Genomic DNA, 23182 nt, shown 5'->3' on the forward strand with positions numbered 1-23182 from the left:
TGTTGACTCTGCCGACGTGGCTACGGAGCCCTTCCATTTATTTCATTGGGAGTAGGTGGATTCAGGGTCAGACTTTCCTATGATGCTGTAGTCTTTGTGTGCTTCTTTGCATCTGGCCAATGCCAGGGGGAAGAAAATGCTGCTTACTGGCTGCTTTTCCAAAGCTAGGGGCTTGCTTCAACTATTTTTCCTCTGTTTTGATGCAAGAATTGAAGCATAGATCAATAACATTTCTTAGACAGTGCCTAACTCCTAAAACAACTGTATATGGAAGGTCTATCTGCTCTTTGTCCTCTTACCTGCTTATGGCTCCTCACAGACCAAAATCTAAAGGGATGTACTTACAAGGGATACTTGTATATAGACAAGCTAGTGTATGCTTTACTAGCACGTGTGGACCATAATGTGTGTGGAAGAAAACTTTTTTTCCCCTGTGTTTTCCATAGTTGGAGAGGAGCACCCTGGGTCAGAGACTCAGGTGCACTACTTTTTTTTGTTAAATGGTGATCCCAGTGGAGTCTTAACACGGTGCTGGGATTGCACCTTTCCAGAAACAGCAGTTAACTAGGTCGGATGCAGTGACCAGCTCCTTGTCATCTTGCGTTTGCTGCTTCTTGTTGGTTCAGTCCTGCACAGGCTGATGGGAAGAGGTTAACTCCTGTGGTAGGAAGGCAGCCCAAGTGTCTCACCCTATGAGAAACAGTCCGTTCGCTTCCAGGTGCCCCTGGAAGGAGCCAGCAGGTTTGGGCCCCCTTTGGCGTCTCTACTCCGGTGCCACCATGATTGCAGCCCCATTTCCCAGGGCTCTTGCTGCATTTGAACAGCAGCATGTTCAAGGGAAGGATACAAGCGGCAAAAGTCTAGCCTCCTTTCTCAGAAGGTCTTCTCCTTTGATGCGCTGCCAGCTTGACATTGACTTAAAATCTAGGATGACAGGCCAATATACTCTTTCTTAGAGTACCAAAACAAAATCTCTCACAGTTCTGCTATGAAAAACATACACTGTTTAGCCTTTTATTCAGCATTTATGTATAAATTATGTGTTTTTTCTGCACTATTAGCCTTTGGGGTATATTGATCCACACTGTCAATATCAAGTTATGAAAAAGCAAGAGGGTCAGCTCTTTTTTTAGTATGCTGTCTATTGACTTGTTTTAAAAAAGTAAAAGGATTCATAGCAAAATATAATAGGGGATTTTAGATAATTATTTTTGAGCTACAGATTTTATTTGACTTAGTAGAAACTTTTAAGTCCCTTTAAGCTATTGGATACACAGCAGCATTGCTGACTAGCATAATGAAAATATAAAAAACAATCGGGGTAGTTTTAGCAAATGGAAAAGTGCTTTGGAAGGGCAACTGAGAAGCATAACAGAAGTAGACTGCAGGAGCAGCCAGAGGCTCACCTCAGAAAGAGTGAGAAGTTTCACCAAACTACAAAAGCTTTGTTCCCATTTTGCCTGATTAGAAATACCCTTTAAAGTTGAAACTCATTGCAGCATTGACTCAGAAACTGCTTTCCCACATTTGCTGCTCATCTCTTGGCAGATAGCTTGTATCATCAAACTTCAGTAAGCTACAACTCAATTCCCTGGCAGATGTGCCGGACCATTTGTAAAAAATCACACCATATGTTGGTAACTATTTTAATAAAGTATTTTCAACTTTCTAGTATGTTAAAAAAAAAATCATAGTTCTTTTAGTCATAGCTATATCTTGAATCAAAGTATTTATAAGATATGTTGGCCATCTTAGCTCTTCCTCTGAATTATGAGAACTATCCTAAGCAATTTTTTGTAAAAGTTTGCATTAAAGTAAATCATTAACAGTTACCTTTCAGCTGGAGCATCAACTGTTGGAAGGATAGCTTTTTTCCCACTGTACATTGTGGGGGAAAAAAAAGCACAGCTGGGTTTTCTGATGCTGACCACAACTTGCCAATGTTGGACATGTGTTTTCACGTGGTTCCACCCAGATCTTCTGGAAACATTGTCTCTGATAGCCTTATACTAATTCAAGCATTTTTAAGTAGGTAGGTGTTTTTTCCCTAAGTCTGATTTGTAAATATTTGCTTGGAATTACACTATATTTTTTCCTACTTACAGCAACACCACTATATATATATGTAACTTTTTTAAAACTTGTAAGATTTACTCAAAGGACTTGAAAATTTAAACCTGCAAGTTAGCCTGCAAAACAAATCTGACTGGCTTTGGATTAGCACCAAATCCAGAAATTGCAGAGTTACATAATACTGAGCCAAAAGCCAGGGTTTCTGTAAAAAAGTGTGATTAGAAGGCCATTGAAATCACAGGTGATGTTTTGGGGTGGTGGTTTGTGGAAAGAAGCTTAGGACTTTCCCTTTAAAAGGAAAATTTTGCTATAACAAAGCCCATGCAGTACAAAGACACTAGTGGCTTTCATGGGTTTTCCCTCCATTTCTTTAGTAGATTTTGGAGACTTCCTGATTTAAAAGGGACTGGATTAAAAAGCAGAGATGCGTGTACTGCTGCCAAGCAAACCAGAGCTTTGCTGGTCCCGCTATTGGTCTTAGCAGTTTCCTTTGTCTTCTCAGAGCTGGGCATTGGAGCAGAGGCTGAGGTGGGAAGATAGGAAGGTTGATGTGCTGACACAAGTAATTCATTTTGCAGTGGCATTTTGCATCCGTTACTGAGCTTTGAACTGCTCATTTGGTCTCAAGCTTTGCAGAAGCTAATGCTAGAACGGCTTTTTTATGTAGTTTGAAAGCTTTGCTGACTTGGAAAGCAGTATCTGTTTTCCTTTAAGTGACAATAATGCATTTAATGATGGACATTAGAATTTTAAAGGAGTATGACTATGTACAAATTTCTTTTGCATACCTATCAAAAATTCTAGAAACTTTTGATGGTTATGATTACTGTCATGATTATTGCTGTATATATAACATTTGAAGTTCCTAAGCTGACAAAAGGTTATTAGTCATCGTTATTTAGATGCAATCGAGGCATTTTGGTACATTCAGACTGAAGCTTTTCTTCTGTATGTTCTCCAGTGTGTTCCTTTAGCGGCAAGGATGATAGAAAATGTTCACAGAAATGCTCAGTGTGAGCCTTCCTAAGGTAATGCTTACAGTAATGATCACCCCTGTAAACTATGCACTGTAGCATCTACTACAAAACCATCTGCTCTTGGAAGGACATAACTTTCTAAGATTTCTGCCTTGCAGATTGAAATTTCCCTCATTCTTTTCAAAAGCTTGTGCTAAAATCATTCCAAATCAAGCTACAAGCAAAGCTTGCAGGAAGGGAGTGTACAGATGCGAAAGCTGTATGCTGGTGTGGGAAGCAGGGAAAATAGCCACTGAAATGCTGAAACAGCTGGATGTTTTGAAATCTTAGGACAGAAATAGCCCTCAGTGAAATAAACAGCAATTGAGTAGTCTGGCTTGTGAACGGGCACACAGCACCCAGATTTGACTGTGGTTAATGTGCTCCGTGGGATTTTGGACCTAATCTCACGGAGGTCCCAGCCTTGAGCTCGTGCTTGAGGTTACGTAGAAAGCTGAGCCATATGCATGTGTAGGAAAACTGTGCATCCTGTGCAATACACAACTGGCTGAGCTATAGAGCAAAATGCCAGTGAGAAGCATGCGTTGACCTCCATCCTCTTGAAGGAGGGAGCTGAGGATATCCTTATTGATAAGGTGACAGAGCCCATGCAGCCTTGGTCAGATGTGACAAGTTATGAAAGCTAGTTTCTAATTATAGCTATTTCTTTGTACATTTGATTTATATGGAATTAGAAAGGAGTAGGAGCATATTAGTTGTTAGTGTTCGTAGGAGAGAGGATTTCTGAAGTGCTGACGTGCTTCCTTCAGGATTTTTTCTTCCTTTATAAGGAAAAACTCTGTGTGTTTTAAACAAGCGTAATGCTTCTTGTAAGGTAATGATAGCTGAATTCTGCTGGCATTTAATGCCTGCTCTCTGGTGTTTTCAGTATCTCTTTAACTTTAAATACCCTGCTCGTTTCCTGATGTGTACTGCCCGATGCCTTGATGTTGGTGGGTGCCAAGCCCCATCTCCCTAATCTGCATGAGTACTTGCCAAAATCAGTGTTAGGCATGTAAGCACTCCTGTTCGTGTGGGTTTGGCTGCTTGTGTCTTTGGAGTTAAGTAGGTGTTTCTTTGACCAGCTTGTCAAAAGGAACTCAACATCTCCCAGAGTCATAATCATGTTTTAAGTTGGATCTTCCCCCAAAAAATGCAGACAACCGTGAATGTGCATTCCCATTCAGTTACTTCACATCTTCAAAGAGCTCAGGTTAGCAGTGATGATTCCAAAGGGTAATTGCTGTCCATTGCATCACTGCTTATACGATGATAAAGAATTTTTTTCCTTTGGTGTTAAAATTGCCTCTAACATTATTTAGGGCTTAAAACTTATTGAAGGAATACTCTGATGAAGTATGAGAAACTCTTCAGCAAGTTCTATTATATTCTTTTACAAGTGTATGTTACATTAAATACAGTTGGATATGTTTATCTGCCGTTAGTTTCTGTCTTGGATAATATTGATGATTCTCTTGTAACTAATAGTTCTTCTGAAGTCCTAGTCACCCACATGTCAATTTGTTTCACTATTTAAACAGGTAGAGATAAGAAACAATATACTGTTATATAACTTGTATCAGATAACATATCCACAAACACATACTGTTTTGTTTTTAATCGTATTTGTACGATGAAGATAATCAATATTTGAATTTTCTTGGAAGTGTTTGCCCTGCTTCCCTATTTTGATGCCCAGCATATGAAACAAAGAATGATCGTAGCCACCAAACTGAAATGGGAGCTGCTATATGCGTGAATTTTGATAATGCTAGCCCTTTTTTTTTTTTGCTTGCTTTAGCCAGTCTTTTGACATCCTGAAGTGTATCTTGTGTTTTCTGTGCTATGTCAGAAGATTAATGGCCAAGGGCATGTCTGTGTCAGCCATGCGTAGGAGTGCTTGTTGTAGCTCATGTGAAGAGGCTTGTTTTCAGTAGAGCAAGCTGGATTACAAGGATGAGCATGTTCAAAAAATGGCACCTGGGCCTCTATTGCAGGGGTCTGCAGGCTCAAGGCTGAGTGGTGTTTGGCTCCCAGGCTGTTGTGGCTCAGCAAAAAGGATGATTAAAGTCCCATTATATCCATACAAGACTTACCCTTTTTTCAGCTGACTTTGTCAAGCTCAGGTAGGGAAACATGAGGTCCATGACATGTTTGCTGTATTTTCTCTGCTCTCATGATCAGTGTTGTGAATGTCTTGAAAGTTTACTAAATGTTGTACTGGAAAAGTTACTTTTTGCCAGGCAAGGAAAAGAGAGGGAGAAAAAGTAATTAAAACTTGAGTCCTGTCTGAAAAGTCCAACTACCATGCCATGTGGAAGGTGGCCAACCTACTGGAAAGCAGCTTTTGCAGGATGTACAGGGAGTCCTGGTAGACACCAAGTTGAACATGAAGTTTGCTATGTGCCCTTGCAGCAAAGAAGGCTAATGGTATCCTGGACTGCATTAGGGAAAGTATTGCCAGTAGGTCGAGGGACGTAATCCTTCCCCTGTACTCTTGCACTTGCGAGGACACATTTGGAGCCACATGTCCATTTCTGGGCTCCTCAGCACAAGACAGACATGGGCATACTGGAGAGGGTCCAATGAGGGACGATGAAGATGTTGAAGGGACTGGAGCATCTCTCATATAAGGAAAGACCGAGAAAGCTGGGACTGTTCAGCCTGGAGAGGGCTCAATGTGTACAAACAACTGAAGGGAGGGTGGAAAGAGGATGTAGCCAGGTCCCAGTGGTGCCCGGTGACAGGACAAGATGCGATGGGCACAAACTGAAACACAGGACATGACTCTGAACATCAGGAAACACTTTTTTCTTGTGAGGGTGACCGAGCATTGGCACAGGTTGCCCAGAAAGGTGGTGGAGTCTCCCTCCTTGGAGATATTCAAAAGCTGTCTGGACATGGTCCTGGGCAACTGGCTGTAGGTGGCCCGGCTTGAGCAGGGGAGTTGGACCAGATGACCTCCAAAGGTCCCTTCCAACCTCAACCAGTCTGTGATTCTGTGAACTCTCTTAATTTTTTTCTCTAAATAATGCTTCTAATCAATTGGAAAATACTTTTCAGTGTTAAAATCCACCTTAAGGCATTATCAGCATCAACAATTGGGACAGTAAGTACCTGCTGTCAAGTCTTGTCTCATTCATTCATAGCTGGACACTTTTTTTTCCTAATATGTTTTGCATTGGACCAATACCTAGCTGGCATTCATGTACTGCTTTGTCCTTTAAAAAAAAACCCAGCAAAACCACAAAACAACAAATAAGTACTGTTAATAAAAGGTGACTACTTGATCTTAAGAACACACAGTTACTGCTTTTGTGAAATACTGACGTTTCCTGGCTGGTACCTAAATGGATGCTCAAGAGGACCTGTGTGTATGCCTATATACCTGAAATCCCTTTAGTGGGGAGGGCAGAAAGAAAAATCCGTCTGTTGCTACTTCAGAGCTGATAACAAGCAACTTAAATATCTATTTCATTAGGCAGAGGTTTTTAGCCTCCCACAACATATTACATACAAGCTAATCTGTGCTAACTGAAGATAAGATGGGAGGGCCAAAACCTCAAGTAAAGATTTGGAGTGCCAAACCTGACTTAAAGTTTCCAAAGTAGTTACCTACAGTTTCTGAAACAGGCGCTAAATAGACATAATAGCTCTTGGGTTTGGACACTTCCATTCCAGAAACTGCTATTTGACCTCCCCTGCCCGCTGCTGCTGATTGCTGCAAAGAACTGTAGTGGCCAATGTGTCCTGCTGTTCTCTGGTAATGAGACCTTGCTCCTTGGGTCAAGAAAATGTAGTAGAAAGCATCATTGCGGAACCTGCCAGGCCAGAAGCATCAGCAGTAAAAAAATAGGTGAGGAAGGAAAATACAGGACATTTTTGTAGATGTAAAACATCATTTAAATCGTTGGACTCGGAGGTATTGAGGGAGGCTCAGCTGCCCAGATTTCCATTGCTTTAGTAACTGGAAATAAGCTGTGCTGTGAGGCAGCCAGGCAGGCTGGTGAAGATGAGTTTCGGACATTACTTCTGCTAGCCATAGTTCTTAGGTATAGGTTCATAGTCTCCAGTGGATTTTGCATATAAAGGATGTTTAAATGGCCCTTGGTCTGTTTTACATTTGTTACAAAAATGTTGCTCTTAAGCTCTTTAAAAAGATGTTTGCAGCAAGAAAAACATTCAATATTTCAAATGGAAGATATAGGTAGAAAACATGGCTACTTTACACACACTTCCTACAGCTTTTGTTGTTTCCTTGAAGAAACATCAGCTCCCTGATTTTTAGATATTCACCTTCTATCCATTTGTCTTATATGACCCTGATGATTTAAAAATAATAATTAGTCCAAATTATGACCTGCATCGTATACTCAAGGTGAGGATCTCAAATTACAACAGCACCTCTGCCTTTAAGCCAAGTAGTGAGATTTTATGTTTAGTCACCCAAATATGTGGCTACTGTTTGGTTCTTCCCCTGTGATACACAGGCAGAGAAGGGGACAAAGAAGGATGCCAGACAGCACTGCTGGGGGGACGTGGAAAGTACTGTAATTAACAGCATCAACAGCAAATGCCGTCTCAATTTAGCAGTGTCCTGCCAGGATCTTGCTCTGGGTCATAATACCTCCTGATGCTGCTGCTTTCTTCCTGTGTCCGAACCTATGTGGAAAGGTTTAATCTGACTTAAGAGTTTCTTCAGCACTGGATCAAAGAGGAGGAAAGGAGTTTAGAGTCACTTCGAGCCTGCTCAAACGTGTATGTAAAGACATGGAAGGAAAGTGAGCTGGATTAACCTGGTATATAGCCATAATTCATAACTACTTCAAATAGAGCTTCTCCAGGCATACGTGGGACAAGATCTTGTCTCTGAATTAGTGTTGTTATTAACGGTGCTGGTTCAGTTTTAGAAGACAACATCTGAAAATGATGCAGGGGAGCTGGCTGAGCTCTTAATTAGCTACAGAAAGGTGCGTCAGAAATACAGCAAGGCAGGGCATGATGGGCAGTGACTTCTTGCAGTGTTATTCCTTACAGTTGCCTTTGTGCACTCCTGCAGTTAATGAGATACAAGGGCCTTGACATTGACTCTGTGTTGCGTTAGGGCATGGAACAATTTGTTATGTATTTGTAGATCCCTCTTTCATTTTCTTTTTCTTAGAATGAGCTAGAAACTATGTAAAGGCCTCTCAGAAAATGATGGTTGATGGTAAGCACTGTCATATAGTTAAGCAATCATTTTCATCCCACTGTTTTCCAAATATATCTAATAGCAGCAGAGAGAGGAATTTCCAAATTTGTTGAGGTGTTTTTTTTAACTTGTTTGTTTCTTAAATGTATATGTTTGCAAAGTGGTTTGCAGAGATTACTGCAGTTCCTGCAGTGAAAGTTTGCATTTTTCAACTAGTTTGCACTTCTTAAATGTTCTAGATTTGTTGCTACAGAAGTAGGAGGAGAAAATTTTACAGCAGGACTTCCTGTATTCTTGTAAGGTCTGTGTCTCTGTATAAAAAGTAAAACCTATGCCTTTCTGGTTCTGTGTTAACAAATTCCTAGAAAACTGTATGAATTTAGTTTAGGCAGAACTTATGGCAAGACATGATTTTGGGGGAGGTTTGTCAATCTTAAGGAGTGCCTTTCAGATAAAAGAGTTCTTAAATCAGAGGCCAATCTTTCCTTTTATCATGCCGTTCATCGATTATCTACTAGTAAATCCTTTCCAGAAACAGTTTCATTCACCCTTGTGAGGCTGTCAAGCCTTTGGTAGCATATACTTACTACCTTAGCAACCTGCAGGGGTTAAATGGGTGTCTAGGAGAGAACATTACAGATCCCACAGGGTCATTTTGGTTTCCCCCAATGACAGGGAATATCTCCTAGCAGGAGAAGCAGTTTCTGTTTTTCCATGTGATGCAAAATACAATTACAGGATTTCAAATTACTAACTGAGAATTGACTGGAATTTAAACAGGTACTACCCAGCATACTAATTGAATATATATTTGCAAGTCTTTTGTAATTTTGCATCCATGGGACAGAGGAACCAAAAAGGACTGTTTTTTCTTAGCTCTAGCAGAAACGAAAATTAGGATTCAACTTGCAAAGCTGAAGTTGCATTGTCCCCCTCCTGGAGACGAGAATAAGTGCGAGAGAGGGCCAAAAGAGAATTTTGTTCCAGCTTTGAATTTTACTTCCATTTATAGTTTGAATTTGTAAAACGTTGGTCCTATTTCCATAAAATTGAAGTTAGCTGATTTCTTCAAAAAACCATTCATTTCAGTTTTAAAGATTGCACTTACTCAGCACCATCTAGTGGACTGACTGCTGTTGTCATTTAGAAAACAGCTAGTCTTCGTAAACGATATAGCAAATTAGAGCAAGTGGTCCTTATAGTGTGAATAATGTACCTGAAGTATGTTCATGACTATGTAACAGAATCAGAAGATTAGCAGTTGTTTAGTTGAAGAGGAGTGCTGTGAAGGACAGAAAGTTTAAGAAGTAGTGGTGCCTGTTATCTCCTGTGTTCCTTTAGTCCATCGAGCTCCAGCGTGCTTCTCTGCCTTACCATGCGATGCCATCCAAGATGTAAGCTTCTCTAAGGAAGAATTTTAGAACACTATTTCCTTGTGCAGCACCACACAGCACAAATCACTGCCTAGTTGTCACTGTGATACAAATGATAAATATGACCTGGTGCTAACAGTGAGCTCTGAAGTCCACATTTGAGGGAAATACTCTGGAGTCTAATTTAAATGGCAGGCAAGGAATTCAGTGTTTGGCTCTGAAAATACATGATTTCGTTTAATGAAAAAAAAATCCCTTGGGAAAACCTCCCTATAGAGGGCACATATGCACTCAATAGAATTGTCAGGTCATTCCAGCAGCTGCCTTGGGACTTGGGAAAAGATAAGGGGTCTGCGGCTCAGGTCTTTGGGGGTGCATGGGAATAGGTTTGCTTTTTCCAGCTCTTGCAAAAAGGGCTCAATCTGCAGAAAAATTAATGTCTCTAGTAGGATTGGGTGTTTCTGTGGCCCTGGCTACATCACCAGCATCCTACTTCTCTCTTTTACATAAGGTTTCTTTGGCAGCATGCTCTTGATTTTGCAGCTCCTGATGCAAATGAAGGGAGAGCAAAGGGGGAGGTCTTGAGTCTCTGGGCAGAAGATCCTGACAAAAGCTGCAGAGATACAGGTGAGGGCAGGCAGCCAGCGCACTCAGTGACACTGGGTGAGCACCAGAGGCAAAACCTCCTTCCAGTGTAAGGAGCAGTGAGCATCACTGAGAGCAGGGGTAACTATGGAAAACAGGAGCAAAGCAAAGTTGCATGATAGCAAATGCACGAAGTTGGAACATCCTCCCCTTTAAACTTCCTTGTGTTTTAACATTTCATCACTTTAGGGTCTGTTGGTTTTGTTCAATTCCCATGTTTTGGACAATGAAAGTAAGTGGGTCAGTTTTATTTTGTAAATTTGAATGCATTAGCACAACAACATTGTGCTGAGGTTTCCAAAAAAGCTATTCTTAAATAATTCAGAGAAGCATTTCATTTCATTTTTCCAAAATCTAAATGTGCAGCCTAGTTTGTTTCCCAGGTTTAAGGGAACCCAACACTTAAAAAACACTCTTTCTTTTCTGAGTTTTTAATGTAGTGCAGTAGTCAGAATATCACTTGTTTGCTGGCCTCCTCACAATATTGCATTGCAACATAAACTCTCCAAGCAGAAGTGGCCGATTTTTCAGATGAAGAAAATAAAGGTGTAGGGATTTTCCTTTCCAAGTTTTAAGTTTGGGACAATAACAGTGGATACTGATTGTAGTGTATGTGTTCATCCAGTTGAGCAGATGCAATCCTGTTTGAAAATCCACTTGGCCCCCACTCACTGGAGCAGGAAACATGGGTCTGAAGAGGTCATAATGTTTAAGTAAATGAATTTAGTGTCAGAAATCCTGTTTTGTTAGAGGTGTGGGGATAAATCCTACGTGCTGGAAAATACCCATTTACAAAGGACATGGCTCTGCTTTTGTAATAGCTGTGAACCAAACATTAGCATATGGGAATTCAAGAAAATGCTTAAAATAGTTTCCTCTCTTTCTGTTTCTCCTCTAGCTCTGGGATTGTACACAGTAAATGCAGTATATGGAGATACTATTACTATGCCTTGTCGTCTAGAAGTACCAGATGGTCTTATGTTTGGAAAATGGAAATATGTAAGTATAGCTTACCTTTACATTCATTAGAGCTGGTATAAGAAGATGTGTATTTTTTGTGTGTGAGATTACAAGACTCCAATCGGTAGGACTTCTGCCTCGGATACGAAGACATTCATTCCTGTGTTTGTAAGGCTGCAAGATTCCAATCTGCATAATTTCTGCCAAGCATAGATTAGAGGTTTGAGGAATTAATCTCATTGTTCAAGAGAAATAATTATTCAGGAGTTGTCTGCCAACCTGTATTAGAGATCTGGCATGTTACCCAGTGGTGTCTCGCTCACTTGACAGAGCCATCCTTGTTCATTTGTATACTTTTGAAGTGGGTTGCCTGAAGCAGGGCGTGCCTCATCCCTGGGAAAGCGCTGTCCTCGGGTCTGGTTGATCTGACAGTCGCTCAGTACTGTTTCACGCTTCAGTGTGTTTAATGCACAGCAAAGAAGAGGGCAGACCTGACCTTAGTAGAGTTGCTGGTGGTTTCACTCTGCCATTTCTGGCAAGTGGAGAATAAAGGCAAAAATGCCAGTGGTCTCCTGGTTGTCTCAGTTAGCCTGCAGTAGGATGCACTTCTCCCATATGCAATTGGTATCCAGGACCAAAAGGAGAATAAGCATATCAAAGTCAAATGAAACCTGGAAGCATATGTGGAAGAAACCACCAGGATACCAAAACCTTTTTGCTTCTCAAACTGACATTGGGACAACTGGTTTTCCTGCTTGTTCATATAAATCTTCTCTCATGCTCAAACCAAAATGTTACCAGCAATAACAGGTGATGTTTACTCTGACAGCAGATTTAAAATTACATAGTTCTCTCTCTCTCTCTCTTTTTAAATGGCATCCACCTGCCTATTTTACAGCAGACTTGTCTGCCACTGGGGATGTTTCATAATCCACCCCTGCTGGCTCCTTCCCTTGTACGTGGAAGTTTGCAGCTTTTGCAAACGTCATCCACTCCTGCTCCACAAACATGTTTTGGGAAATGAAGTCAGAAGTCTGTGGAGGACGTTTCCCTAAAAGGGACAGTGAAACTGTTTCATATAAGCATTTAGAAGATGCAGGGCCTACATTTTGTAATGTGCTTTTTAGTCTGCTGACTTTTCTTGGGAAGAAGTCTATCTGTATGAAGAGCAAGGTTATTTTGAGAAAAAGAAATGCATTATCTCTTTCCAGTGTGTTTGCATTGCTCATCTCAGACAAGTACCAAGCAGCACATGGAGATATTATAGCTTCTTCTAAATGGAAAGGGGCACAAAATCTAACGTGCAGAAAAGCCTGTCCAATTGCTATTGGATGAAATTGTTGACACAGCCCATGCAACCAAGTGAAAGCGATACCCGTTCTCCCAGGGCAGCTCCCAGCATGGCAACACTTGTTTTTAGCATGGGGAGGGTTTGTTTAGGTTTTTTTTGGGTGGGTGATTATTTCATTGGAAGAAGGAGGAACTCCATTTTCTGCTGTGCTGCCTTGGGAGCAGCCATTTGGGTTGCTGGTGGGAGCCCAGGGGCACTGGGAGGCTGGCACCATGGCACGAACAGGTGTTGCTCCCTTCAGTTGCTACCTGTGCGTACTGGTGCCCTGGGCAGGCTTACGGAGTTAAGAGCTTGTTTGCACTTGACAGCCAATTTTGCGTGTATTGAGTCAAAGCAATGCTTGCTTTCCTGTGTGACAGACATCTAGAGTAATCTGAGAGTTAAAACTGGGAGAGGGACAAAGTCTATAAGGGAATTTAAACTTTGCGTTAACTGTTGCCTCCTGCTCCCTGCCCGGCTCTGACACCGCTCATCTCTTGTCACAACATCGTCATGCTTTTGTGGGCTCTGCAGTCAAGCTGAGGTATTGTGCTGGGAACACTACTCGCATCAGTGGTGCAAGGGATAAAAGGGAATGAAAATCTCTTCCTGCCCCTAGCACAATACTGAACATAATGATGGAGTCGGCCTTTCACCTCACTTTAAATAATGGCAGAGAGTGTCTGTCCCTGCTTGGGGCAGGGAGGGAATGAAGTCCTGCAGAACTCAGCCTGTAACTTTGTCTCTCATAAAAATAAATTTTTTATATGGTAGGTTTGTGCAAGGCTGTCAACTTTGTATTCCTTCTTAGGATGGCAACCGCATACTGATTAATATAAGGAGGATGTCTAGAAAATGATATTTTGCTGATTATTCTGAGATGCCTAAATAACAATATTTGATTGTATGTATGTTCCCATGACACAAGCTCTTGGGTCCTTTAAAAACAAAGAGGAAAAAAACCCTAAAAACTAATTTAGAATAAAATAGGCAGTTATGCCTGATTAAATCCTGCATTTGGAATGAAGTCTGAATATCCCAGACAAACAATATGAATATGTAAAACAATCATGAAAAAAGGAAACTGAAGCTTTCGAGCCTAGCTCATGAATGCTTCTATTTCAAATACTTTTTAATACAGATAGATGCAGGTGGTGTCAGAACCACCAGTCTTCGTCAGAGAAAGCCCCATGCTATGCTGAGATTGAGCCCAAGGACTGAAATTATTTCTGCTGATGATATTCTCAATGTATACCACGGCAGTCCTAAACTAGCTCTCGTATTACACTGAATTTCTTGTTTGTAATGCAGAAATTAATCAGGAAAAAAGCCATCTGATGTAGTTTTCAGATTTTTTTTAAATTATGGGTTTGTACCAATTGCAGATCTTCAGAAGTTCTCAATGAGTGTTTATGCAAAATAGAAGTGTTTATCCTTTTATTATAGGAAATGCCAAATGGATCTCCAGTATTTATTGCCTTCAGATCATCAACAAAAAAAAATGTACAGTATGATGATGTACCAGACTACAAAGACAGGTTGAGTCTCTCAGAAAACTATACATTATCCATCAAGAATGCAAGAATCAGTGATGAAAAGAGATTTGTATGTATGCTAGTTACAGAAGATGATGTTTCCGAAGAGCCAACGATAGTCAAAGTCTTCAGTAAGTAAATCTAGTTGTTACTACTGTTAACATTCATCAGCATCTGAATCGTAAATTACAGAAACTTTTGTTTAAGGGAAAGATTAAAGCCAAGAAAGTAAGTTTGGCTGAGTAAATTACTAAGACTAGCAAATTTCTGCAGCTTTCAAAAATGTAATCTACTGGTGGCATTTACGTAACAGGACTGCCTGCACTTGCAGTTTATTCATGATAAGTGCTGGCTCAAAGAGAATTTTGGGCTTTGATAATGACTCACTTATGTGATGTCATTTGGCCTTGGAAATGAAAAATGTAAAATTAGCACTGATTATTTTCCATTTGTTCTCTGAGTGAATTTTTCTGCAGGAGGGAAGCATTAACCGTGTGCGGTCTGCAGGATTAGATCAGCAGCGAGGTTTAAAGCAGCTCCGAGCAGCCAGTGTGCAACAGTATGCACTGTAAGGGGGAGAGTGAGAGGCTGAAAAATGAGTTTCTAGCCCCAAATGCTTATTTCATCCCCTGCCGAAATACCAGGAGGTAGACCAGTCAGCAGTTCTCTTTTAGAGCACAACAAAGTTTATTGGCCTTTGATATCACTACAGACCCGATCAGAAGGCTGATCCGCAGTTCAAACCGGAGAACCCTGAAGCACAGTCCTGCTCTGAGCTCGCATGGGAGTGGAAGGGCACGTTTTCATGTTTGGGAAGGGGCAGCCTTATGCTTGGCTCGGGGAGAAAGTGTCGGGGAGTCATCGGTGGTGTCTGGGAAGAAGTTTGTCAGTGGCATAAAAGAGTTTGAAGCTAGATTAGGAGTCAACAGTAATTCCTTTCCCTCGTTTCACTTTCAATTTGACTGCAAGAACAATTGAATTAATGACAACAGGGAGGAGAGTGCTCAGAGTGCGCATAGTAAACACAGCACTTCAAAGGAAATGATAAAGAATTATCATGTTTATTTATCACACAGCAGTAAATATGTAGATGAGACAGTGGTATATGGTGAAACGAAATTCTGACTGCTTGAATTACTGTGTACTGTACTAAATATTAACACAATGCTAACTCAGCCATGGAGCACAGCTTGTATGTTTTATTGTAGGCATTAATACTAATAGAGCAAGCCTCTATTTACTAAGGAAGATAAGAATAGAGAATGCCACGCGTGCAATATGGCCGACTGCAAGAAAATATGGCACTGCAAGGAAAAATTACTTTCGCAGTTTTTCATTTTGAGTTCACAACTTTATTTAGGGTTCTCTTAACATTTCTTTGCGTTTAACTTCCTTGAGTCTGGTATTTGGGGTTTCATTTTTTTATTGCTTGCTTGCTTGTTCTAATTACAAAAGAGTTAAGAGTAGCCTGCAAGCTTCATTTATTTAACCAGTAGAGTTTCTAAGTCATTGAATCACAGATACAGAGCTAGGCTGCAGCAATGCGAACCCTCATAAGCCAAATGTCTTGTGTACCTGGAACTCAGCTGTATCCCAGAAGTCGTGACTGAAGCTGGGTTTCACTGGAGCTTGTCACATCCTCAGCTGTGCTACCTGCTTAACTGAGAACTAACGAGCTGAAATGGCTCATTGCACAGGTACCACCTGCTAGTATCACTCGCTGGACTACTCAAACAAGCTCAACCAGCTTTCCAGATGGATCCTGTCAGCATCTTTTTTCTGGAATTAGATGGCCAGTTTCCAAAGCGGAGCAGCCCAGTGGACAAGAGCTGCTGTCCTGCTACACCGATACTTGGCTTTTGCAAGCAGTGAGCTCTTTTTCCCCTATTACAGGGCCTATATAGAGTTGCAAAGTACTCTGGCAAGCTCTTAAGCCGAGAGATAAGCAGTGTGCTGAAGTTGCAAACCCACCAAAGTGGGCTCTGCTGTTGCCAAGTTTAAAATTTCTTCTCGCTTCAGACGCCGAGCATAGTAAATGCCAAATAAATCTTTTATAGTGAATTACCTTTTTGCACGTGCTGTGGCTGTGGGGATCTGGCAGCAGGCGTTTCTTTCGGAGGCTGCTCTTGGAGAGCAGGTGGTGGCCTCTCAACTGGAGCATCTGCACCACAGCACTCAAAATGGGGAGAGCCACATGGAGCAGAGGTCCTCTCCTTCCCTCGGTAGGAATATAGCAGGGGGGTTCCAAAGCACGGTGTAGGTCTTCCCGAAAGGGTCCTGGAGGAGATGAGAGATGAAAGGAAACAAAGCCAAGGTGGGGGACGGTGTTGTGGTTTGATCAGCTGGTGACTGTGACAGGCAACCAACTAGGCCTGTTCATGGGACCCAAAAATCTGAACCAGAAGGCCTGTTCATGGTCTTGTAAAATCTCATTTGCTTGAATTGACCTGAAAATGCTTTGTCCTTGACAGGTTCTTACAGAAAATAGGCTAACCTTTTTCCTTTAAAACTAACGAAACAGAAATAAACATGCACTTTTTTTTTTTTAAATATCTTTGTTAGGCCTTTGAAGGAATTGCAATGGTCTTAGTGTATAGCTTTGACTGGGTTTTTTTTGTTTCTTGGGGTTTTTTTGCCACGAGCAAAGTTGTTTGAAAATGTCAAATGAATAGCTGCTTTTATTGCCTTTCGTTTCCCTTTTGAGCTGTTCTTGTTCCATCCTGGCTTAGTCTTCTAAGCAAAAAATATCTGTGCATTTGTGTGCACACAAATACACACGCACACATACACACACACACACACACAGAGCAAATGGATTGTTGTGGAAACATGTAGGCTTGCTATCTCTGTGACAGCAGGAGCGGTACACCTGCATGTTAATAACTTCATCAATGTGTAGAGATTTTAGCAAGATGGTGTGAAGTTCACTTTGGGCTGCAATTGCTGGCATACATTAATTCATAGAGACCTTGATTTGGGAGAAAGGTTCTGTAAGCTGGCATGGTTAAGGATGTTTCAGTCTGTAAAAGTGTATTATATGTATGCTTATTTAAGCAGTACAGCTAGGGTGTAGAGGCTTTCTTCGACTGTATAAACAGTGATTTATTTTTTTTCCCTCACTCTTCCCCTCTTCTTTTAAAATTGTAGGGAAAACTGTTTCTTTTGGAGATAAAAATTTGCATTCCGGGCTTCAGGCCAAACTATTTTAACAGACAAGTTATATAGTCTCTAGAAAGTAGGTTTTTATGATGGAAATGCTGATAGATCCTCCACTTCGGCAAGCTAAGAGGTCCATCTACCATAATAAAAGTAAATAAGAAGACATACTGGCACTGAAGAAAAAGTTTATTTTTTTTTAAGAGAGTCATAACTAACTCAGAATCAGTTCAAGTAATTACACTTAATCTCTATCATCTGAATTTCTTATATGTAACAATCCCAGTTAGGAAAAATAAACATTAGAAGAATGATTAGATTGAATTTGTTCCTTTATAATGTGACAGCTCAGCTACAGTAATATCCACAGTAAAGCTGCTTTTCTGTTGCTATAGTTTCTGTACCACTGGTTCCTTTTTCAGCCTGTGTGTCACATAAATCAGATAGATCAGATTAGGTTCTCTCCTCCCAGGTGCTGAACTAGTCTGCCTGGCTAAAATATGTGTTGTCAGAATGCATGGAATTCATTATGGAAAGTATGACACATTTTAAGGTGATGGTTTTTCCTTTTCAATCCATTTGCTAATATTGAGGTAGAAGTATCTCACTTTTTCTTCTTCTAATGGCAAAACATAGGTAAGACTATGCCAGGCCAGATTGTTCTATTTAGTCTCAAAATCCATGTATCTTTTAGTAACCTTTTGTTTTTCAAATAGCTGTTTGTGCTCCCTTCACTAGTACTTTTATCCTATTTGTGTTTTAGAACAACCCTCTCAACCAGAAATCTTACATCAAGCAGACTTCTTAGAAACAGAGAAGCTACAAATGGTAAGAGCAGCGTTCTCCCTCAAAGTTATGTGCCTGACAGTTGCCTGAAGTCCCTTTACAGTCAAGATGGAGAGAGGTGATGGAGTGAGGCTCAGAGAGGGTGTGTGTACGTGTATGCACACCCGCCTGTGAGAGAACGTGGTCTACAGCCAGCCTGGCCACCGAGCCACTACTGTATTAGCCCTGCCTGATGCGGCAAACGGGGGCCATCCTGATCTTAGACCCACCACTGAACCCTCTTTCAAATTGTGCCTAAGCCTCACTGATGGGATTTGTCCTATTTTTAAAAAAATGATTGGGGCTAAGCATTTGAACTTTCTAGAAATCTTTACCCAAAGCAGCGTAAGCAAAAATAGAATTATGTTAAAACCTAGTGGAGAAAAATTGACTAATTCCTACCTGTTTTGCAGCTCGGGGAGTGTGTTGCACGAGATAGTTACCCCGAAGGCAATGTTACGTGGTACAAAAATGGGAGAGTTTTGCAGCCCGTGGAAGACGGTATGTTTCAGTAATGGCCAGTGTCCCTGAATCCACAGGCAGGTGTATGCATGAAGAATTGTGCTTGTAAGAGTTGCTCTGCTTTAATCTAGTGTACTGTTCCTTTGAGGAAGACTACTTATATGGAAGAATGAAACTGGAAGGAAACTTTTAGGTCTTTCAGAGCACCCAAGCTACACCATATAATCTCTTTCTTTCAGTTCTGGCTTTAAAACCACATCATGGGGAGGAGGATTGCCTTGGTTAATGCTATTGCAAAGCTATTCTTGAGCCCATGTAGCTAGTAGAAACCTATATCTAATTTCCAACTTCTTATAAGGTATTAACTGTCTCAATTTCATACCTGTCCAATATTGTGTTTTGGATCATTAAGATCATCATCTCCTTATACAGGTATTTATTTTCCAGGATATTTAGGAAGAACATTTATTTTCCCCCTCCCTTTCAACTTTGATTTTGACAGGCTGATCAGAACACAGTATTTTACCTTCCATAAAATAGAGAATACTTACAAGATTGTTAGAAACGTGATCCTAAAAATTGGGTTTGCCAGCATTTTTGAGACCTACTTTCTGTCTTAGAAATTAAGCTGAGATTTGTATTAAAAAACCCCACCAGTTTGTAGTTAGGTTTTTGTTTTGATTTGATTTAAAATATACAGTATGTTATGAGCATGTTGTTGATAAAACATTTCTGGTATACGTCAGTGGCAATACTAGAGGAAAACTGTACAGTCTCTTGGGTAATTTGTCACATTGCTTGTGTGATTGCAGCCTGATAACAAATACAGAGCAGGCAACAAAATGTAGGAAAAAGGTTCCAAATTCTGTCTGTGTGACGCTGAAACAGTATTTCCTTTTCAGTTGTAGTCATAAATCTGCAAAAGATTGTGGACAAATCAACTGGACTCTTCACCATGACATCATCTCTTCAGTATATGCCAACAAAAGAAGATGCAAATGCCAAGTTTTCTTGCATTGTGACATATTATGGACCATCTGGCCAGAAAACAATACAGTCTGAACCAGTTGTCTTCGATGTTCACTGTAAGTTATTAAAAAGCATCTATTGCTGTATGAAGTCTACCTCAGGGGAAAAAGCAAAATCAGAGACAGTTTACAAAATTAAAGAGACATTGCTGCTTGGCTGTTGAGATGGTTTCTTCAAAGCTGGTTTGCAGCAAGAAGATCCGAATACATTGTCTGTGTAATTTTTACTTACCTTCAGATTTACTTGAGATTTATTTCTTTCTAACAGTGGAATACTGAATATCAAGATTGCATTGACAAGAGGAAAGTGGTAACCACAAAAAGTTACAATGAAATGGGCTTTTCAGAACCTTAACAGAAGTTAGAGTGGTTGATTTAGAGTGACTCTCTGTGCCCCCTGAAATATGCAATAAATACACAATATAGCTTTTACTATACTCAGATGTTTTTCATTTTTGCAGAGTCAGCGCCAAACAGCTAATCCTGGCAGACTACCTTTGCGCACAAACACACACACACAAAAAAAAATAGTAGTAGCTTCTCTACAGCTGTTAGATGCTGATTTTTACATTTAAAATGTAGCATTTGAATATTGGATATATTGGTAGTACAGAATTTGTGTAAATAATTACTTCCAGCTGGCCCAAGTCCTAAAGCAACTCTGTGTTACTAACTGACATGGAAATTGTAATTCTCCTTTGAGTAAAGAAAACAGACAGTTGGCAAGAAAAGGTCAGAGAGAGAAAGTGGAAGAGGCATTTCAAAGTCTTGTAAAATGACACTTCTGAAGGACTGTAGAAGGCAGCAGGTCATAGCAGTATGAAGAGGATCAGGAGATATGCAAGATGCCCAGTCAGGTGTTATCTTTCTGGACACTTCAGGTAATACCTCAGCTTGTAAAAGAAAAGTCTCTGGTTTGGGAATGATGGGGTCTAAGTATACAATCCAGACATCTAATAGGACCTTAGTATACATTGTGTAACAACTCTGTAATCCAGTTAAATACAAAGGGAATTAGTAATGCAGATTTCTGCAGCCAGGAGGTGTGCTCCATGGCCTTGAAAACAAAGTGGCAGTGTAGGTTCTACCTAGATAATTAGTTGCTGCTTCTTCACATGTAAAGTTTGTTGAGCAACAGAATAGGGGATCAGTTTTGACCTTGGTCAGATCAAATCAAACCTTGGAGCAGCTGCCTCTTGGTTTCACCTGAAAAAACCGGAGTAACTTAAGGTCACCTTTTCACCAGCTGTTTCTCCAGAAGGACAACTGGCAGTACTAATGGAGAAGAAAACCTCTGGGATAGTAAGTGTTTTCCTTTGAAACCAAGAGATTTCAAGCCTGCAGACACCAATTCTATCACTTTGAAGCTAGAGATTTGGTTTGGTTCTGTTTTTGTTTTAAAGCTGGGTACCAAATCTCACTGGGGGGGGTGGTTCTGTCATCTGTGGAGCCCCCTGACCGTGGATAACTCCTGCTGTGAGTGTCACACAAGTGTAATGACCAGAAAGCACTTGTTGCTGTTATTTGCCAAGAGATGCTCTGCTGTCCCCATTTCCCCACCACTTTCATGCGCTAGGCTACTTCACCAGTTGAGGACGAGGCGCTTGCAGATTTCTGTCATGTATGTGCTATGTGCACTTGCAATTAAGAAGAAAATGTGAAGGCTGCACAGCACCACAGAATAGTCACTGCACCAGATATCACATGCACTCCGTGTTAAAGACTTGCTAGACTAACTCTTTTAATCCTGGTCTGGTAACACACAATTTAATTAAGATAGTTCTTCCTCCAGAGATGGGCAGTATCATTGTACTGCCAATTAGCCAACAGTGGGAGGCAGGCACACCCTTCAGTACTAGATAGGCCTCAAGTATTATCTTTGGCTTTAGAGTATGGGGTTACCTGATTTCCTTTCTGAGTATTTTCATCTGCCGTAACTTCAATTCCTTACTCTGCTCAAATGCATTTCCAAATGAATTTTTGAAACTCTTTATTAATAGACGTCCAAAGCTTCAACAGATGGATTTCTTGACTGACGTTAGTTGATGATAATGACATGTCTGATGCGGTTTTGTTTTTTAATTTGGTTTAGTGATCCTAATTAGTTTCTTTCTCAATAAATGTGGTATTTTTTTTTATATGAGTCAAATGTAATGCAGATAAAAAAAAATTACAGACTCCAACTCTTAAGAAATGGAAGTCTTTCAGCCTTTTTTTTTCAGATTGACTGTCAAAGCTATCATGTCATCATAAAGATGACCTTGCTCTTCATTCTGGTATCTAGTGAGATTCCTTGCAACTTACCTATTTATCATAAAGAAATGGGGAAAGCATGCTTAGAACTATGCCTGTACAAGATGTTTTTAAAGACCTGTTTAGTCAGGATTTAAGAAATGCTTTACTGGTTTTTTTTTAGCTCTGGGTTAGTACAGTCTCTAGTACTCAAGTGTTTAATAGCTAGCTGATATCCTGGAAGCAGCCAGCCACTGTAACCTAGTATAATAAGAAGAGTGAATTAGCTCCTGCTGAGACGGGTGCTAGTTGGAAATGGATAACTTAGCTCAGCTAGCAGTAGTTATTGGTACTTAACTTTGGTCTGTGGTTTGCAGCTGTAGCAAGCAAGCTACTGAAAGTAACATGAGTAATACAAGAGAACTCCTGGAGCTGGATGGCTAGATGGTATCTCAGATATCTAAATTACCTAGACTCCAGTTGTGTTGGGCTCTGCTCAGCATTAATCAGTGTAAAAAGACAACATTTGTCACGCAAACTTTCCAGTCATGCCCTGTGTTAAGGATCTGTCTTGTCGTGGATAAACTCCTTTACATAACAGATTAGACTCAAAGATACTTCATACTCACGCTGCTTCCAGCATTGGTATTTTTCTTGAAATTACGCAGAATGATGTCAGTTGTGGCCGTGGCAGGTCTGGGATAGCAGCATTTGTTTACTATATAACTAACTGCCTTTTGGTGCTGGCTCCCAGAATTTTGCTCTTGCAGAAAGCAGATACAAAGTCTCAGGTTTACAAAAGCACAAGTTAAAATGCGCCAAGCCAGGTGTATGTGCCACTGAGAGGTAAAATATATATCTTCACCAGGCTGCTCCTGTTTATTAGTGAAAGCAGGGGAACACATTGCTCATGCTAAGCAGCACTCAGCATTGCATTGGACACTGTGGCTTCCTGTCATCAGGTTGTGTCTTCCCCAGAAGGGTGACCTGTTCAGCTTAGAGAACAACTTAATTAGTCTTTTGCTATTTACTTCTGTAGATTTATTTTTCTTTTCCAGCTTAGAGAATGAAATTAAAAATTTGCTCCTGGTTGATTGCAGTAGATAGAAGGGTAAGATATTCCTACAGGAAAGACTGCTGGTTGGCAAGAATGTGATTCTTGTTTAACTGTGTCCAGTTCTGTTCATCTCTGTGGGAAAAAAACCTGTTTCAAATTAAAGTCCTAAAGTGTCTCATTATAGTTCATCCCTTTTCAGTCTTGAGACAAAGCCTGAGCAATTCCAGAGTATATCTAGACATTCTTTATGATAACTTTTTCACATTTGGTCACCTTCACATAAACATGACAGGAGGAGA

General features: G+C 40.5%; 1 protein-coding gene across 3 annotated transcripts in view; it reads left to right on the forward strand.

The window, feature by feature from the left end:
• Window positions 1–23182, forward strand: part of ALCAM (activated leukocyte cell adhesion molecule) — a 124415-nt gene that overhangs the window by 77050 nt on the left and 24183 nt on the right. For all 3 annotated transcript variants that reach the window (XM_054838079.1, XM_054838089.1, XM_054838099.1), the window contains exons 2-6: window positions 11197–11297; window positions 14035–14254; window positions 18043–18107; window positions 18518–18605; window positions 19469–19651. In XM_054838079.1, coding sequence (XP_054694054.1) covers window positions 11197–11297; window positions 14035–14254; window positions 18043–18107; window positions 18518–18605; window positions 19469–19651 — 657 coding nt within the window. The remainder of the gene's footprint in view (window positions 1–11196; window positions 11298–14034; window positions 14255–18042; window positions 18108–18517; window positions 18606–19468; window positions 19652–23182) is intronic.

This window comes from Grus americana, chromosome 1, assembly GCF_028858705.1.
Source record: "Grus americana isolate bGruAme1 chromosome 1, bGruAme1.mat, whole genome shotgun sequence".
NCBI classification, from domain to species: Eukaryota; Metazoa; Chordata; class Aves; order Gruiformes; family Gruidae; genus Grus; species Grus americana.